Source organism: Cnephaeus nilssonii, assembly GCF_951640355.1.
Source record: "Cnephaeus nilssonii genome assembly, chromosome: 7".
Taxonomy (NCBI): Eukaryota; Metazoa; Chordata; class Mammalia; order Chiroptera; family Vespertilionidae; genus Cnephaeus; species Cnephaeus nilssonii.
In genome coordinates, this window is record NC_137078.1 from 34,907,137 (window position 1) to 34,927,659 (window position 20,523).

At 39.6% G+C, this 20,523-nt stretch overlaps 1 protein-coding gene across 3 annotated transcripts in view; it reads right to left on the reverse strand.

The window, feature by feature from the left end:
• Positions 1–10,274: 10,274 nt before the first annotated feature.
• Positions 10,275–20,523, reverse strand: part of CDC7 (cell division cycle 7) — a 32,575-nt gene continuing 22,326 nt past the window's right edge. For all 3 annotated transcript variants that reach the window (XM_079776857.1, XM_079776856.1, XM_079776855.1), the window contains 3 exons: positions 20,180–20,262; positions 17,716–17,865; positions 10,275–12,101 (listed from right to left, as the gene is read on the reverse strand). In XM_079776857.1, coding sequence (XP_079632983.1) covers positions 11,713–12,101; positions 17,716–17,865; positions 20,180–20,262 — 622 coding nt within the window. In that variant the 3' untranslated portion in view covers positions 10,275–11,712. The remainder of the gene's footprint in view (positions 12,102–17,715; positions 17,866–20,179; positions 20,263–20,523) is intronic.

Genomic DNA, 20,523 nt, shown 5'->3' on the forward strand with positions numbered 1-20,523 from the left:
CAGGGGGCTCCTGTGCCCCTGCCAGGCCTCCACTCAGATGGACCTTTGTAAGCACAGCATCTGGGAAGGACAAAGGGAATCGCCGAGGACTCCTGCGAGATTTCAGATGTTTGCTCCCCGAGGGAGGCGCTTCTGAAAATCTGTGAGCACAGAAGGAGAAAGCCCTAGAATTCTGAGGGAGCGGGTTAAGGACAGAGCCCTTTGCTGATAACAAGCTGTACAAGGAGAGTTTGCTGCAACATTTCCTAACTCAAGAGCTGCAGGCCCAAGGCCGCGGTGTCGCAACAGATTTGGCTCCATCTCTCACAGTGGTGGTGAGAGAGTGAGAAGAGTTTAAACATCTTGGTCCCATTGGGGTTATCAAAACAGCCTTGCTTTATTGAGAGCTCCAGGTGCATCTCGTGACCCTTCCAGGTCAGGGAAGAGGAGCTTAGGATCTGATATGGAGGTGGGAATGCAAGGGCTTCTTCACGTTCAGTTCGTTCTGCCAGCCCTTTTGGCTTGTTTTCAGTGGGTGGTTACAGGAGGAGGCAGGGCAAAGGGGATCCAGAGGAAGGGAGGGAAGCAGGGAGCAGGGAGAATAAGGAGGGAGGAGGGTGCCTGGGAACAGGGAGAAAGGGAAAGACTGGAGTTGCTTGGCATGGGTTTCACTATTGAAGTGGGAAAGCTAACCAAAACAGAATCAGTCTCACCCTTAGCAGTAGAGAGCGAGGAAGTGATTGAGGTGAAAACTGAGCCAGTCAATCATTATTTCTATAGATCAAGCATGTCAAACTCAAAGGCTAACACGGGCCAAATAAACAAGGCTTAAGTTTATGTGGGCCGCCAAAAAAAAAAAAAAAAAAAGCTCCAATTTTCATAGAAGCATAGGTTTATTTCAATGGAGACATGCTGAATACAAATGAGTAATCATTAACATATAATAATAGAACATTTTAATAAAAATCAATATTTTTTCTTGAACATTAACTTACCAGACACCGCATAACTGTACAAATTAATAAGTGTAACGCAAATAAATCTATTTTTCTTGTTCTCCGAAAGCGAACTATTTCCTTTTGCGCACACCAGACAAGTCAGTCCAAGACTAATGACATGGCAATCGGCTGTTAAAACATTCGCTGCCAGTATTAGTGGAGAGAAATGGTGCGCCTGCGTGTAAGGCACATAAGGGAAATAAATGCAACACAATTATAGTAATCAGTCATTAGCAACCATTGTAGTTCATTATTAATAATTACGTATAACAGGATATTGTAAAAATTAAGTTACAAAATTTTTATTAAAATGTTTCTTACATACCGTTATACTGGCTGGGCCACAAAAATGTCTATTGTGGGCCACATGTGGCCCGCGGGTCGCGAGTTTGACATACTTGCTGGAGACCCTCTGTGAGTCAGGCATTGCTGCATTTTCTTTGACTTGGAAACTTAGGCACAGAGTAGCCTCCAGTAGTTGTACTTGAAGACTTACAAAGAGATAGCAGACATCTCCTCATCCTTAATGCCTTAGTGGGTTTTATCTCTAGAATGCAGCTTTCCTTAAGCCAGGTATCCAGCCTCCACCCTGGGTCTGAATGCTTAGAATGCTTTTGTTCGGAGGTTGGGAGTTCACACTCACACGCAGATGAGACACCCTGAACCTTAAGGCCAGAGTCAGTATTAGGGGAGTCAGGGTGGACAGGGGTACCTTAGGTCAGTCCTCATAGTCATGACAAGGAAGGGCAGGGCCTCAGATTCAGACTTCTGACATTTATTTCCCGTTGAAGTTGTATTAGGCTGAATTACATAAAATAATTGTTTTTCTAGGTAAAAAAAAAAAAAAGATTGAATACTGACAATTCCATGTGGCTTAACTTGGTATATAATATGCATTATAAATTATATGTATAAGATGTTAATTCATTAGATGAAATATTTAAAAATTATCATGTTTGTAAACCTTTGTCATCTTGTCATTCTTTTTAAAATAATATATTGGGACCTTTAAAAAATGAAGTGACCTAGGCCCTTCTTGACTCTGGCTAAAGCCGGGTTCTACCTTTATCCTGGGACCCTCACCGGGGAGGCCTCTGACACGTGTAGATGAGTGCCATGTGCTGCTCAAGACCCAGAGCAGGTCCTTGGAAGTGCTTCTCATGTTCAAGTGTATCTTTTTTCTTTTCTGAATGCTACATCTCAGCCTCGTCTCTCATAGTTAACTGCCTAACCCACGTGCTTCTCCTGTTGCATATATTTATATCACCCTATCTGTTTGGTCACCAGATGATTGCTCACAAATATCTTCTTTGTCTCTTCAAATCTTCTGTGGCCTCCCAAATTCTTGCTCTGCAAACTATGTTTAATTGCCTACAAAGTTTGATGTTAATTCTAAATTCCTTCAAAAATTCAGGCCAACATAAAACCTGTTTATTTAGTGCAGCTGCTATTAAAAGTCCACCTGGCTAACTCTGAATGTATAGATGATATTATAGCAACAACAACAACAAAAAAGTCGAGTATAAGTCCCTGCTACCATTTCTCCTTGGCTTCACTGAGCTACTCAAAAACAACAAAGGAAACAAAATTATTTGCTTCACTGTAGTCTTGCTATGTGTATGTGTATATTACTATGTGTGCTCGTTTTTAGCTAATATTTGAGGCCTGATTATGTGCCAGACTCTGAAGAATCAATGGTGGGTAAAATAGACATGATTCTTCTTATCACAAAGTTTACAATCTAGTAGGTGACACAGATGAGAGGTATATGCACAGGAGACTGCAGAGTGCTTTGAGAGTACCATTCCTTACCATAGGGGTTTGAGTGTCTAGCACTGTTCTAGATTCTAGAGGAAGAGATGATAACAAATAAACCAGGAGGCCTGTTTGAGGAAGCAACATTTGAGCAGGGTACCGAATGATGAGCAGGATTGGGGGATCAGGGAGGAAGGGTGTGGTGCATTGAACTCAAAATGAGCAGTCAGCCCTAGCTGGTTTGGCTCAGTGGATAGAGCATTGGCCTGCGGACTGAAAGGTCCCGGGTTCGATTCCAGTCAAGGGCACATGCCCAGGCTGTGGGCTTGATCCCCAGTAGGGGGCGTGCAGGAGGCAGCCAAGCAATGATTCTCTCTCATTGATGTTTCCATCTCTCTCTCCCTCTCCCTTCCTCTCTGACATCAATAAAAATAATAATAAAAAAATTCATTTAAAAAAAATGAGCAGTCAAAGATGTCTTCCTAAAAGCAGTGATGTCTGAACTGAGCCCTGAAGGATGGACAGGAGTAATCCAGGTGACAGAGGCTGGGCTTGATGAAGAAGTGTCCTAGGCAATGGAAGCAGGATATGCACACTCTCAGGGGAGAAGGAGCAGAATGTATACGTTTGTGGCTGGAAAAGATGAGGGTGTGGTAGATGAGCACTAGCTTCCCCTTTGCCTAGTAAAACTGTTTTAATTGTGTCAGGGCCAGGATTTTTGTGTGCCATCTTTTCTGTGTTAGTAGCCTTCTTTACGATGCACCAGTCGAAACATGTAGACAGCTGACAGGACATGCCAAAGGAACTCCTGCCATCTGGTGGACAGACAGAGCTTCACAATGCATAGGAAATCAGCATTACTAGAATCAGGACCACAGCATCCCAGGTTATGGCAATTTTCCATTCAGTGGTTTAAAAGCCCTGATGTGCTTTTTAAAAAAAAGAGGTTAAGGAATAAGAATATTCTCGGGCAATGCTCCCTTGTAGGGGGTAAATGAAGGGAAACTAGGAGAAGAAAGGAAGAAAAATGTGTCAACGTTATACTTAGGGAGCATGTTCTCACTTATTTCTCCAGACAATGAGGCAGGCATACAAACCCCATCTTATAGCTGAGCCTTACAAAGCTCACAGTGCAGGGAAGAGCCCGACTTAAGAGGTTTATGTTATGCTGCCTGTATTCGGGGTTCATTTTTAATCAACAAGGGGTAAGTAAGGGGCGTTAGTTCTCCTGTTGTTACATCTGTACTTTTAAGTGTGAGAACCTCAATGAAAATACTATGGCCCCATGCAGCTCAAAAGACATTGGAAGACCCTCCACTTTACTCAGTAATATACAATTAGCTGGTTCCCAAAGCAGGGAGAGTCTCAAGTGCCACACTACAATGGACACATTCTCAAAGCTGAAAAACTGGAACCCATTTCTAACAATTTCACACTACTTCTGGTTGAGAGAGACATGCTTAGACATGCAACTTGGGTGCAGAAATGTTGACATCAACAAGGACTGACATTTTTGGAATTAAAACTATCTCAGAAAAAGTCAAGATGAATTGGGTCCTGCATGTCTGAAACTGAATCCCAGTAGCAAAGCATAATCAAGTGTGTATATAATGCTTTCCCATAGTAATTTATAAATACTTGTAAATCCTTAAAACAAGTTGATTTGATTTTTATGATGCTTAGCACACAGTAGGAACTACAAACATGATTATAATAATTATGACATTTTTGCTCACTTGCCTCTTAATCAAGGATGTGAAGGGTTATTACAAAATTTCCACCAGCTGTTCTGTCTCCAGAGGCAAAGCATTGGAAAAGGAGTAGGAGCAAATTGAAGTGGAGAGAAATTAGAACTGATATGGCTGGGATGGGGGTGGGGAACTGGGAAATCTTAAAACAGACTACCGAGGGGAAACAGTATAATCCTGTAGATGTTTAAGAGTAAAAGGGGCTGTCCTTGGGCTAGGATTATTCTGGTGAGGTTTGGAAATTCCCCCTGGCTTCAGGTTCCTAGGCAAACTAAAGTTTTGACCAAGTACTTGAGTCTCTAATGTGGTGATAAGAAATGTGTGTGTGTGTGTGTTGGGGGTGGGCATGAAAGTGTCTACCTTTCAGACATTTATAATCTGGGTATAGGAAATCAAGGAAATAATCACTTTGGTGGGAATCAGTGATCGGCAAACCGCGGCTCGCGAGCCACATGCGGCTCTTTGGCCCCTTGAGTGTTCTAACACCACTTCTTCAAAATAGACTCACCCAGGCCGAAAACCGACTTCTGTGCATGGGCCACGAAGTTTCAATCGCACTGTACATGTGCGCCCGCACGTGGTATTTTGTGGAAGAGCCACACTCAAGGGGCCAAAGAGCTGCATGTGGCTCGCGAGCCGCGGTTTGCCGACCACTGGTTGGAATGATCAGAGATACACAGATTGGAGGGAAAGGCATTGTAGGTAATGGCTAAAGTCCAAACTAAAAGTCCAAAGAAAGACCCCATTGGGGCTATTCTGAATCTAAAGCTTAGCATTAAAATTTTGCCTTCATTTAAATTACATATTTATTGGGAGGAGGGGTAAGAAGGAGATGGTCTACTGGAAAGAGATTATATAAGGTTTTGGACATGATCCCTGGTAGGGGGCATGCAGGAGGCAGCAGATTCATGTTTCATTCTCTCCCTCTCCCTTCCTCTGTTTCTAAAAATCAATAAACTATTCTTTTAAAAAAATAATAATGGGTTTTCTTTTTCATGAGGAGTACACATTTGATATGGACATCGTTTATATATGGAGTTTTAAAATAAGAAATTAAAAGGACACTCAGAACACTAGGCATTCATATCACAAGCCTTGGGGAAACGTGTGAAGGAGCATTGCTAATACTTGTCTAAAGATTACTCACATACACACAAATATGAAGGGACTGGTTTTGTTTTCAATCAGAACATTTGAGGGTAGGGAGACCAGCAACATGCCAGAAGAAATAAACTTCTACTGGGTAAAAACATTAAGATGAGTGTCTAGAAAAATTCAGAGGTGGCTGGATTGCCCAGCCTCCTGCTCCCTTTGCTTATGGACAGAGTTAAAATAACAATGTGAGGCTACAGAACCCTACATCTGTTTCTGATTTACTGTCTTGGTCTTGTCCTAGTTGGACTAATTTCTAGATCATATGCTACATTCTTCAGAGAAGTTACAGAAGGAATTTACACAACAGGCAAATACATAATTAAATAAACACATCGAATGTAGATAAGGAGCATATGCAAAAATTCTGATTACAAAGAAATTTCTAAATGGCTCTTTTATTTTCTGATCTATACTTCTTACCCTCCCTCCCCAGCTGACAAAGCCCATCCCTGATTCATCCCTGGTTCCCAAATAGAGTGAATGATATTGGCCTCCTCTAAATTTGGAACTAGAGGTAAATCTAGAAGCTATTTATTCTCAATTTGCCTTCATAAGACAGCATTAAATTTTCTTGTGCTATAAACCTGTTACTCTCCTCAAAGAACTGTTTCAGTAGTGTCCAAGATGGAATCTGCTTAAGGGTTTGGACAGCATAATGCGTTAAATTTATTTATTTTTAAAAGCTTTAAAAAAAGTTTTTATTGATTTCAGAGAGGGAGAGAGAGAGAGAGAGATAGAAACACCAATGATGAGAATCATTGATTGGCTGCCTCCTGCATGCCCCCTACTGGGGATCAAGCCTGCAACCCAGGCATGTGCCCTGACTGGGAATTGAATCATGACCTCCTGGTTCATGGATCGACACTCAACCACTGAGACACACTGGCCTGGAAGTAATAATGTGTTAATTTAAAATGACATTTTACCCATGGTGCAAGCTTAAATTAAAATTCTAAAGCATTGACATCTGTTTTCTAGTCATCTTTCTTGTCTTATAAAAGCTATATACACACTTGCCAAATAAGTTTTTGCTTATCCTCTTGAATTCTTTTCCATATATTATTTTGTTAAAATTTTAAAGCATTTAAATCAGACATCAAGGACAGTATATTATTTTAGTTCACTTTCTTTTATTGAGGAAAAAAAATGAGCATTTCAAACTGAGTTCAAACTATTTTGCAATCGCTTTTCTGAACTTGATCTTTATACTTTTTCTCGCCCAATTGCTTTCCTAAGATCATGCTTTTTCACTTTAGATATCTAAAATGTAATTATTTACTAAATGCTTGCCTTAGCACTGACCTCTGTGGTTACTCCGTTGAAAATCTTGCTGTAATTTGACACGCATTCATTAACTACTTCTGATTACTTATCTGGTACATGGGTGATAATAGCCATCTTTCAAGAAAGAAAAACAGTTCAAACACAATTTGACAAAATTACGATGCAGCAACGTCAGTTCTAAGAACATAGGAAACAATCTGAGCAGAGCTGAAGTTTCTGCCTAGGATTGGTGTTCCTCAGACCACAGACAGCACACACAAACGCAGGCGGAAACAATGTATCTGCGGACACTGGCAGACAGCATTACCCGCCAAATTTGGCCACAGTTTAAGATACATAACTTTTCAGTGACAAGAGCTGAAATTACATAAACAGCAGAAATTACGAAGATATGAGCCTACGAGTTTTCTGGGTTTCAAGAATTTTATGCAATCAATATGCTGACATCTGTAACACCATTTTATTCCCAAAATGAAGATGCCAGAAACATAAAAGATTAACATCCCTTGATGACTTTTGTTCTGAATTTGAAATAAACTGAGTTTAATTCTTTAGAATAACCATTCTTGAGCCACATTTTTATTCAGGTCATTAAGACAACTATAATCATTTCCTTAAAAGAAAACGTTTCATTAAGAATGCAAAATGGGGAACTGAAAATATCGAGGGGAACACTATAAAAAAGTATATGATTGTCTAACCACTAAGCTGTGTACCCGAAACCAATAATAATAATAGTTAATAAGTGGGGGGAAAGCTAGAGCTGCAGCCCATTTTGAAAACCAATACTTGTAGCTTGTTGTAATAATAGATCCAAATGTCTGTTTTTTATTTTTAAAATATATGTTTATTGATTTCAGAGAGGGAGAGGGAGAGATAGAGACATCAGTGATGAGAATCATTGACCAGCAGCCTCCTGCACGCCCCACACTGGGGATCGAGCCTGCAACCCTGGGTATGTGCCTTGACTGGAATCGAACCATGACCTCCTAGTTCATAGGTCAAAGTTCAATCATTGAGCCACAGCAGACAGGCTAAATATTTGTTGTTGTTTTTTTAATGAAAACACCTTTACTGGTTTTATCTCAAGTTTGAGCAGTAAGAATTTAAAAAGCCGAAAATGAAAAATAGCTGGATATTCTGGTAACTTCCATATTAGTAGGTAATGGCATTAACTACTTACCTTCTTAATCTTTCCCTAAAAATGGCTATTTTACCTAATTAAAATCTTTTAGAGCAATCTCTGTCATTATAAAATGGTGTTCAAGAGGCTGAAAAACCCTGAATAATATGCATATGGAAGCTCCTAATTTTTATCTATTTAGCCCCCCAAATTGAAGCGACATTCCCTAGTGAGACTGAAATTTCCCAAGAACCAATTTATAATACTGGATATCTTTTAAAGCACTAAATCCCTTTACCTCCCTTGCACATGAACCAAGTTCTATTCTAAAAGTGATATTATATATTATATATTATATATTATAAGAAAGTTGAAACCTTGAATATTAAACTTTCTTAAAGAATGTCTCCATCCCTGCTCTTCTGGTAGTTAATTTTTCTTCCTGGTAATTTTCTATGTTAACTTTAATCACATTAAGAAATTTTTTTAGCTAAGACTTCATTTTAGTTATTGAGATGCTTTACTATTTGTGACAAATCTATATCTATAAAAGCGTAAGTGACTGAATGACTGGAATGACCGGTCGACCAGTTGCTATGATGCGCACTGACCACCAGGGGGCAGATGCTCAACAAGGAGCTGCCCCCTGGTGGTCAGTGCACTCCCACAGCCAACCTCTCATAGCCAGCCAGTGGCCGTTCCTTCTGCGCCCAGCCCGGCAACCATTGCCTCCTCTCCTGACTGGGAACTGGGGTTCGGTGATGGCAAACATGGCCCCTTTCCCAGAAGGGCCGAGGGCTGGCAGCCAACCTCCTGCACCCCATCCCTCCCCCTGGCTGGCAGGCCCTGATCAGCCTGCCACCCACCCGCCACAGTGACAGTGAGGGAAGAGGGGGGCAGGGAGGCGAGGAACTGTGTGGTGATGGGGTGCTGGCATTGGCATCCAGCGTCCGTTCCTTCCACTCCTGGCCTAGCAACTGTCACCTCCTCTCCCAACTCCAGCAGGACCTTCAGGGCCCCGGGCTGGGACAGGGAACTGGGGGTAGGTGGCGAATGCAGCCCCTTTCCCAGGGGGGCCAAGGGCCAGCTCCCTCCTTGGGGCTGGCAGCCAACCTCCTGCACCCCATCCCTCCCCCCAGCCAGCTGGCCCCGATTGGCCCAGCCCAAATCGGCCAGGCCCTGATCGGCCCTGATTGCCGGCCAGGCCTAGGGACCCACCCGTGCATGAATTCATGCACTGGGCCTCAAGTATCCTATAAATGAAGTCAATGAGCACTTTCCTATTAAAATAATAAACCCTCCTTCTATCTTTCATATAGTATTACTTGAGCCAGGGACTTTTTTCTTTAATCTACTATCTACTATTTGCTGAAGAGAGAGCATTCATACATCTCAGACAGAAAATACTCTCAGTGGCCAATACTTTTTTTTTTAAGGTATTTTTTCAAATGTGAATGTGTAGATTGACATCCTATCGAATAAAAGAGTAATATGCAACTTAACCACCACTCCACTACACCCACAAGCCACGCCCATCAGCCAATCAGGAGCAAGTATGCAAATTAACCAAACCAAGATGGCTGCAGCCACAGAGCGAGCAGGAGGCTTTCGTTTCCCGGCATGGTAGGAAGCCAAGCTTTCCGCACACCCTGGCCAGCCCAGGCCTCCACTCAAGGCTACAAAGTTTCAATTATAGAAGATAAATAAATCCCAGATACCAGGGCATCCGCTTGGGTTACCAAAGGGTGTGGCCGGCCTGCAAACCACCACAGGCCCCTCTCCCAGGCCACCCCATGCCCCAAGGGAACCCCACCCTGATCCGGGACACTCTTCAGGGCAAACCAGCCGGCCCCCACCCATGCACCAGGCCTCTATCCTATCTAATAAAAGAGTGATATGCAAATTGACCATCATTCCAACACACAAGATGGCTGTCCCCATGTGGACACAAGATGGCCACCACAAGATGGCCAGAAGGGGAGGGCAGTTAGGGATGACCAGGCCTGCAGGGGAGGGCAGTTAGGGGCAAACAGGCTGGCAGGGGAGTGGTTAGGGGGTGATCAGGCTGGCAGGCAGAAGCAGTTAGGGGCAATCAGGAAGGCAGGCAGGGGAGCAGTTGGGAGCCAGCAGTCCTGGATTGTGAGAGGGATCCCAGATTGGAGAGGGTGCAGGCTGGGCTGAGGGACATCCCCCCTCCGTGCACGAATTTCGTGCACCAGGACTCTAGTAAAATATATAAAAGGATAACTTTATTAAACATACAAATTCAAAAACAAGTTTGTTTTTTTTTTAAGATTACAGCATAAGACAGAGTGGATCAATAATAATGGTTTATATACATACTATACTTACCAAATAGAGTAGGTAGATGTACTAACTTCAATGTTCAAAATAAAATGAATGTCATATGTCCATAAGCTGGTTCTATACTCTATGACTTCTAATGATGGGAAACTTCTCTAAACATCTGCATCCTGACTTATTTCCCATAGAAAGTTTGATATGCTGTCATTGACAGATATCAATTTGGAATGTAGTAACACATAAATCTCCCTCTGGTCCTCTTTTGCTTTGCCTACTTCATTATCTCTCTTCCCACCCGTCAAGAATTAGTAATCACCTTCTCTGAGCAGGACCAATTTAGTCAAAACAGAATACAGAGATTGGGATGGATCTAGGCAGATGAAAAATCTCCATAATAGTCTCTGTGTTCACTCTTCCTTTTAGCACCTACCTAATTATACCTAAGATGGTGAAAAAGGGCCTACACATTGAGAGAAAAAGAAAATAATTTTGCCTGAGGCAGGAGGTGGGGTGAGCTAGAAGGGGTTGTTGGGGGAAAAAGGAGGACATATATAATATTTTCAACAATATTTAATTTAAAAAAAAGAAAATAATTTTGGATTAGGAGTCTTCACCTTGGTCCTGTAGCTTCCATTTATCAACTAGTATATGCATTATTTTAAGTTTCTAACTGTAAACATATACAATATTTAACAATGCACCTAGAAACTTTGTGGAAAGCACCATATAATCTTCAAGAAGAATGTGTAAGGTGGGAGTAGAGAAGGCAAAAAAATCAAGGTAGAAAACTTTTTTTAAAAAGGCAATTCATACAATAAATGCTTCCACAGAATACTTTTTTAATAAATTCAATTTTAAGTAATATCTCCCCTAAACATTTCCTCATTATTTGTTTTAGTGTTCATAAAAGGCATAATATATGCCTCAAGGAGGAAACTGTCTTAATCTACAGAATGGCGAGAGCACCAGTACCAGGTTGAGTTTTCCAAAAGTACACACAGCTCATAGTGAAGAAGCCCATTTAATCCCTAACATATCCACTAATTTTCAGACTTGCCCCTTGAACTGCCAAGTACTATGCTCCTTCAGCATATGTCAATGACAAGTAATTAGGGAAACTAAAAAACTGATTCTCCTGGGGTAGATCCAACTCAAAGATAATGCTGTTCATCCAAAAAACTATCCCAGGCACCTTAAAGAATCTTAATCCTTATTTTAGAATCTTCCAAGAGAGGAAATACTAAAATTTTAAAATAAATTATTCATCCTGGCCTGGTCTCTAATCAAGAACTTACGGCTCTAAAAAGAACTCTTTCACCCCACCTCACAATCCACAACAGCAAATAATAAATGAAGAACTAAGCAATCATAAATTCATATCTTTAAAAAAAGGATGCAACAAAGCTTCTTCTGCTGTTATCCTTGAAGCTGGATTTAGATCCAGAAGTCTATCAAGCAGGTCATAAGCTTCATCAGGTACCGTGTCCCAGCCTTGTAGATTGGTAGTGTGCGCATCCAAACCCCAACAGCCATTCCTGTTCCCTTTAGACAAGTCCCCTGAGAGCTGTGCGTGAGGTGTTTGTAGGAGGCGAGCAGCTTTATGGTCAGTCTTCTCTGAAAAAGTTGGGTCACGAGAAGCAGGCCCTTGTATATCACTTGTTAATCTGGGAGTGTTTGCATCTATGCCTCTGAGCTTCTCACAGAGTTTTCTCAAGTCTTGTGCTGGGACTTCTTTGCTACACAATATTGATTTGCCTGGAAGAGAAAAATGACACATATTTTAGATTATTTGAACAAACCAGAAGCCTCTCTCAAGGAACATGCAGGTCCAACCATTGCTATGTGGATGTATTTACACTGAGCATGACACAGCATGCAATTACTTGTCATGGGCACATTTTAAGCTGTGTTTTGCACTACAGAGCTGAAGGTGAAATCATAAAGTGGGGGATCATAAATAGAAAGCAGTGACTCACTAAGCTAAGGACTCACTTGACTCTGCCAACATCTCCAGCTTCACCGTATCCTTCTATAATCATTAATCAGCTGCAGCATCTATATGAATTTGACTATGTGGTTCCTGTCTTGGCCAGGATGCCCTGCCTTCCCCCATGTGCCCAGATAGTCCATTCAGCTTAAGAACTACCTCTGCGAGGCCTGACACTGTCAGAGAGTTGATCATTTTAAACTTCTATAGCATCCTGTGAAGATTTCTACTATTACTTTGCTATCTTGTGTTGTAACTGATAAAATATGTCTGTCTCACCTACTAGACTATGAGCTCTTTGAAAATAGGGACTATCTTATTTATCTGAATTCCCCAAGTTCTAGACAATGTTTGGAACATACCAGATTCTCAATACCTGCTGGACAGGACAAAAGGCATTATTCAGCCTCTCACGTCACTGTCCAAATATCACATCCTTACAGAGGCTGTCCTTGACCAACCTATCTAACACAGCTGAGCCCTCCCCACTCCCTTTCCCCTTTTACCTTTCTCAACACTACTGATCTGTATGGCAGAATATATTTATTTTGTCTTCCCCTCTAGAATTTAAACTCTACGAGAAGAGAGACTCAACAATAGTAGCTGGCACACATAAAGTACCAATAAATGTTTTTGAATGAATGAATGATCTTGTGATCTCAGTTTTTAAAAATATAAATGTCTTCAAAACAATTTCCCAACATGGTTATTATTAGACTAGACGTCCAGTGCATGAGATTTGTGTGTTTGTGTGTGTGTGTGTGTGGGGGGGGGGGGGGGGGAGCGGGGGAGGTTGTCCCCTCAGCCAGGCTTGCACCCTCTCGCAGTCCGGGACCCCTTGGGAGCACACTGACCACCAGGGGGCAGCTCCTGCATTGAGCGTCTGACCCTGGTGGTCAGTGTGCATCATAGTGACAGGTCATTCTGCAGTTCGGTCAATTTGCATATTATGCTTTTATTATATAGGATAGGCAAAAATAAATTAAGCATGCAAATGGGAAATAATTTATTATTTTTGCTTTATATTTCCTTATTAAATAGAAATGTGACTAAACAATGAGTAGCACAGTATATAGATTCCTTTCTGGGGTATTTGTTAACAATGTGGATTACTAAAGCAATAATTAATCTAGCTTTGGATAATACAAAGTTATTTTTACATATTCTGATCTAACCTAGTCAGGGAAAAAGGAGGGTTGGCATGGCAGACAGGGAGGAGAAAAAGAAAACTAATTATTAAAAACTAAGTTGATTGAGGATACAACATGCCAATCTCTTTTTACTTTTAATTCTATTTTATCACTCCTATTCACTCTAGAAAATTATAGCCAGATGAGAATAGTCATATAATTTTATTCTTTAATTTACAGGCTACTCTGAAGTTATGAAATAATGCTATGCGCTACAGCATCTCCCCAAGTTACACAATATGCCTAAATTATTTTTATACATATCCAAAGAGAGGACTCATTATTCAGATAAAGTAATTTAAACTGATATATTCAGTAAAATATTTTATTGCCCTAGCCATTTTGGCTCAGTGGAAAGAGCGTTGGCTTACGGACTGAAGGGTCCCAGGTTCAATTCCAGTCAAGGGCATGTATCTAAGTTGCAGGCTCAATCCCTGGCCATGGTCGGGCGTGTGCAGGAGGCAACCAATCAATGTGTCTCTCTCACATAGATGTTTCTCTCTGTCTCTCCCCCTCCCTCCCACGCTCTCTAAAAAAAATCAATGGAAAAGTATCCTCAGGTGAAGATTAACAACTAAATAATTTTTTTGTCTTTTGAATTTATTTGACACAACAGGTACTTAAATGACAACCTATCATGGGGCCTGATCTAATGGTTGAGGACAGTGGGGCAGGTTACACACAAGGCAAGAGAATTAGAAGTATTCTCACTGATAATCTTAGGCAAGTCACTTCTTTGAATCATAAAGAATAACACAGCCATGGGTGCTTAAGTTTTGAGTACTGTATCCAAGTTATAGTAAGATTTGACTGACATATCCATAGAAGTCATATTAACAAAACTGAGACAAGTGCTATCTATGTAGCACTATTTTTTTAGTAGTAAAATAACCATTACAATAATAAACCTCTAAAAGCTCTTGCCTGCTATATGACACTTGCCCTGGAATGTTTTCGTGTCAGATGTTGTATTTCCATTATTGGACCTGATTATAACTGCGATTACAGATGGAGGAGATGTAACTCTTCAACAAAATGCTTTGGTTTTCTCTGATAAACACCATGTTCAAAAACTTCTCATAAAGTTGTTCAATAGTAGATGAAAGTTTTCTTAATCAGTTGAGACTAAATATACTCATGTAAGAATACAATTTTCAAGATATCAACCTTGCTTTCCATTCATGGTCACTCTTCCCTCGTATGTATGTATTATGTCACCCTATTTTCCTTAGATAAAATTTTCTTTTACAATCCAATTAAAAAATGGACAAAGGATCTGAACAGACACTGTATATCGAAGAGGATATACAGAGAACCTTGGCTGGTGTGGCTAAGTGATTGGAGAATCAGCCCAAGCACCAAAAGGTCTTGGGTTAATTCCTGGTCAAGGGCATATACCTTGGTTGCAGTTTCCATCTCCGGTGGGGGCATGTGCAGGAGGCAACCAATCGATGTATCTCTCATACATTGATGTTTCTCTTCTCTCTCTCTCTCCTTCCCTCCTACTTTCTCTAAAAATCAATGAGAAAAAATATCTTCAAGTGAGGATTAACCAGAAAAAAGAAGATATACAGTATGACATATGAAAAGATGCTCAACATCACTAATCATCAGAGAAATGCAAATTAAAACCACAATGAGATATCACATCACACTTGTCAGAATGGCTATCATCAATAAATCAACAAACAATAAGAGTTGGTAAGAACATGGAGAAAAGGAAACCCTCATGCACTGTTGGTGGGGATGTAGATTGGTGCAGCCACTGTGAAAAGCAGTATGGAGTCACCTCAAAAAGTAAAAATCGAACAGCAATTCTACTTCTGGTATATATCCAAAGAAAAGTGAAACGCTAATCCAAAAGAATATATACATTTCTATTTCATTGCAGCATTATTTACAAGAGCCAAGATTTGAAAGCAGCCCAAGTGTCCATCAGTAGATGAGTACATAAAAAAGCTGTGGTACATTCACTCAGCGGAATACTACTTGTCATAAAAAGGGAAATCTACCCTTTGCAACAGCATGGATGAACCTGGAGAGTAGTATGCTAAGTGAAATAAGCCAGTCAGAGAAAGACAAGTACCATATGATTTCACTCATATGTGGAATGTAATGATCAAAATAAACTAAAAAACAAAATAGAAACCAACTCATAGATATAGAGAACAGACTTACAACTGTCAGAGGGGAGGGAGTTGAGGGGCTGGGTAAAAAAGGTGAAGGGATTAAGGAAAAAAACCAAAACTCATAGACAACAGTATGGTGATACCAGAGGGAAAAGGGGGTAAGAGGAGATAGAAGAGGAAAGAGGAAAATATTTTTTTTCTTTTGACAGATGCAAGAAAGGTACAAATTGTGGATTGGATTGACTTTGCTACAGAAACAGTTTTCGATAAGCCTCTATTATGAGGCTTTCTTTATAACCACCACTAAGTTTTTCTGATGAATCAGACCATGGCACTGGTGCCTAAGCAAGGGACAATTATTTTCTTAAACAGAAGTAGGTCTTGATCCAAATCACTTGTTGTTGTTGTTTTTAACTAACAAGCCTGGACCCTTCCTATGAATATTTATCTGAATCATATTTTTCAGGAAGGGATGAGGTGAGACAACCATATGTATTTCTTGCAGTTCCTCAGATAATTCTGATTGTACCCCTGATTAAGACCCAATTTATGAATTGCTCTTTAATGAAAATAAAGTGGCAGTTTATTAAAATTCTGGTGTATTTTCATAGTAGCCATTGATAGATATGATGAATATTAGTAGATGCGGTTGAAATAAAAGTCTTCAAAGATATATCTGAGAAAGTAGAGACAACTCATCGCTGATTGAATAAAATTACTGTACATCCATGTTTACTAAATAATTAGCCTCCATTCTGAAAACCAAAACAGTGCAGCTCTCAGATAATTATATCAGAAGAACAGGAATACTTCTTGAATGTTTATCATGTGTATTTTGACAAATGATCACACAGTGGGCTTGTCATGCTTTATTTAGGCTATGTTTGAACTTATTATTTTCATTAATAAAGCTGAATGAATTTGAATGTCCAAAACAAAACAAAACCCCCCAAGAAACAGACCCATTGATCCTTGGGCTGGGCACAAGACAGCTAAGTGATTCTTTATATATATATTTTTTTTATTTTTTATTTTTATTTTTTAATTGATTTCAGAGAGGAAGGGAAAGGGAGAGAGATAGAAACATCAATGATGAGAGAGAATCGTTGATAGGCTGCCTCCTACACATCCCCTACTGGGGATCAAGCTCACAACCCGGGCATGTGTCCTTGACTGGAATCAAACCCGGGACTCTTCAGTCCACAGGCTGACGCTCTATCCACTGAGCCAAATCAGCTAGGGCAGCTAAGTGATTCTTGAAGTAGCCTGACTGAAACTCTGTCACAAAGGGGTGTTTCATATTGTGTGGTAATAAACGGACTCAATCACACCCACCCATTTTGAAAAGTACTAACATAATTGTGCATGAAGAGCAAACACAAGGTAGGCAATTGAGCTCGTGTTTGGCCAGAGCAAGGCTGGGATAATTCTCAGGTACCCTATGATATACACTGTATCTCCCAGTCTAGAACTATAAGAACTAAGCACTCTGTGTAGCTAAGGAGATGATTTCCCATGTCCAATATATGCTTACAATAATACTACAGTAAAGGTGTTCTGTTCATTTTCTTCTCTGCTACAATAACCCTAAGAAATTTGACAACTAATATACATTCTATTCTCGTCCCTTTTGTTGTCCTTATTAGACTGTATTATAATTAAATGATTACCTGTTAGTATAGACTAAGATCATTTAAAGAAGGTCCTAATACACAATAAATAAATTTTTAAATATTATTAAAATATTTATGAAATAAAGTCAAACCACAACTATCGGGAATTAAATTTTGTTCCTTATTCTTTTAATGTTACAGAGTTAAACTTTAAAGTGTAGCATTTTGTGCTTGACAAGATTAAATAAGTATATGTATATAAGAGAAGTGATGAAATTTTTTCTTATACAATGCAACCAGTTCTTAAGCATCTGAGAATTTTTCTAACATGAGAGAACTTTATGAATACAGAATGTTTATATGCAAAGAGAATTTTATAATAATTTATAAAGTAATTTGTGGAAGAAAATCAAAGGCATTTGTTTTGTTCTATAATATAAAATTGCTTACCAAAAGTTTTAGCAGCCTGGATAGTTTCTCTGGATCCACGAATTGTCATAATTTGAGCCAAAGCAGTTAAATCATCACTTGCTTTATAAAATGGATATCGTCCACTGAGCAAAGAAATAAATATGACACCTGCAGACCACATGTCAATAGCTGTAACAGAAAACAAACTCTTAAAAATATTCCCAAATCGATAATTTTGTCATCTACACCAGTAATTCCCAACCTTTACTTACATTTAAATCATCTTGAGAGCTTTAAACATTCTGATGCCCAAGCCCAATCCCTAGGGCTCATGCATCAATGTTTTTAAATGTTCCCCAAATGCTTTTAATGTAATTTCAGATTGAGAATCTTTTGTCTAATATCTTTAATACACAATGCAATGTTGTTTTTTTCTTTAGCAGCATTCTTGGTAAATTTAAAAGGAATTTCACCATTAAAAAACACTAAGTAAATGCACATTTTAGAAGGTCAAAAGAAATCCAAAAATAGCTGTGTGGGGAAAAATCTAGATGCTCCTCAAAAATTATACACCACAGTAGTAAAAGTGGTCCACTTTAGTGAAAAGTATTGAACAGTAGTAGCTCTTCTTCAGCCAGGTGCTAACCCTAACTCTCATTATAGAAACTTTAGTCTCCAGAATTCTGGCAGTTAAAATTAAAACAAGCTCAGTTTCATGTCCAGAAACTTTTTTATCTTTTAGGGACATCTTCTCTCCTAACTGTTGACTTCTTAGTATTATCCCCAAATTAGTTCTCTATTCCTTTGGCCACTGTATCACGTGCCTTTCTTGGTTCCCTTTGTACCTCTGCCTACTCCGTGAGTTTTCTCCAAGCCCTAAGTGCTGAGGTTCCCCACAGCTCCAACCTCTTCCCCATTACACTTTCCCTTATTGGCCCATCCGTTTCATGATTTCAACTACCATTTATATAATGATGACACTCAACTGAATTCCCAAACCAGACTTCCCTGAGCTTAAGATTTACTTTTATTCTGTTAGCCATTTCTATCTGAATGTCCTAAAAATATCTCAAACCAAGTAACACCCCCAACCTTATCCTTCCCTGTAAATCAGCTTCTTCATTCTCCACCTTGGTTACTGGTGCCCATCCAAATCCCCCAAGCTAGGAATCTGATAAACATCTTCGATGCTTTCCCCACTTACCCACCAAGCTTTGCCTTTCCAATCCTTCACTTTTCCTTTCATTCCTATTACTAATGCCCTCATTCAGGTTTTCATCCTCTCTCACTTGTAGGTCACCACCCTCCAAAATCTATCTTTTCTGCACACATGCCAGAAAATTTATCTAGAAAAATTATTACCATCTCTTTCTCTTCATAACTTGCTAATACCTAAAGGATACAGTCCAAGTCATTTAACAACTGTGATCTGACCTTGTCCCTCTTCACAGGTTTATTTCTCATCACTCCTTGCCTTCCATCTTATATTCTAGCTACACTAAATTTTGTTTCCTGTATGACTAGATGATGCTGTTTGTTGAGTTCCTTTGCTCATGCCTCGATGCCAAACCTCCCCCCACCCCCCAAATTAAAATATACCCTCTTTGAGGTTTTCTCTTCATAAAATTTCTTCCAAAATCCCTTCATGTAGGATAGCTCGGTATCCCTAAAATACCTTGTATAAAGTTTTACAACCATACTTACTGGGTTACTGTAATTATTTGAGAGTGTGTCCTAACTAGAATATAAGCAAATAGTTTCATTTCTTTTTTGTATCATTAGTAAGCACAGAATACATACAATGAATGAATGCATTTCTTTAACATCCATAATCCAGGATTCATCTATTCAAAAAGATGTTTCCAGGTTCCAGCTCCATAACAACTTTCTTATTTCTCAAAAAATCTTTTTAATGCTATTACATTGTTTCCACAATAACAAAATATAATTTTAATCAAATACAATCACATGTGTATCACAGAAAATTTTTGAGGTATTAGGCAAATAGATAAAATTCTGCAAGTCTTAAGTTACCAAAGACTACTAAACACAATTTATTCCCACAAAGATGATGTTAACAATATTCCTGGCAGACCACTTGCAGACCACATGTGAAAAAATAAGCAAAATGTGATTAAAAAAATTATGTATCAGCCGGTGTGGCTCAGTGGTTGAGCGTTGAGCATCAGCCTATGAACCAGGAGGTCATGGTTTTGATCCCCAGTCAGGGCACATGCCCAGGTTGTGGGCTCAATCCCCAGTGTGGGCCGTGTAGGAGGTAACTGATCAATGATTCTCATCATTGATGTTTCTCTCTCTCTCTCCCTCTCTTCCTCTCTGAAATCAATTTTTTAAAAAATGGGAATGCCACACTGCTAGAACTATTTACATAATTTAATTAAAAGCAAGAGCTCAAAAAAAGTCAGAAATAGATAAGATCACAAAATAAAAGATACCCAGGATGAAATTTTTAATTGGGTTCTATATTTCTAGTGCAACATACCTGTAGTTTGATTGGGGCACTTTGTTAAGACCTCTGGCGCTCTGAATCCTGGTGTACCTGCCCTAGGGGCAACCTGTTGCCGCCTTATGATGACAAAATAAGATTTTGCTAGTTAAAGTTTAATTATGAAGAACAAAAAATAACACTTATCAATTTACTTCACAATATATTCCACCTTGATATATACATAAAAAGTCATTATAAAGCAAATGATAATCCAATGTGATGAAAATTCTAAATTTACGTCTATGGATCCTTCTCCACCATCTCTACTACTTCCCAGGTCTTATCCAGAAAGGTTTTAGGGTAACTTCCAGGTATAAAAAGAGGTAGTAGATGATAAG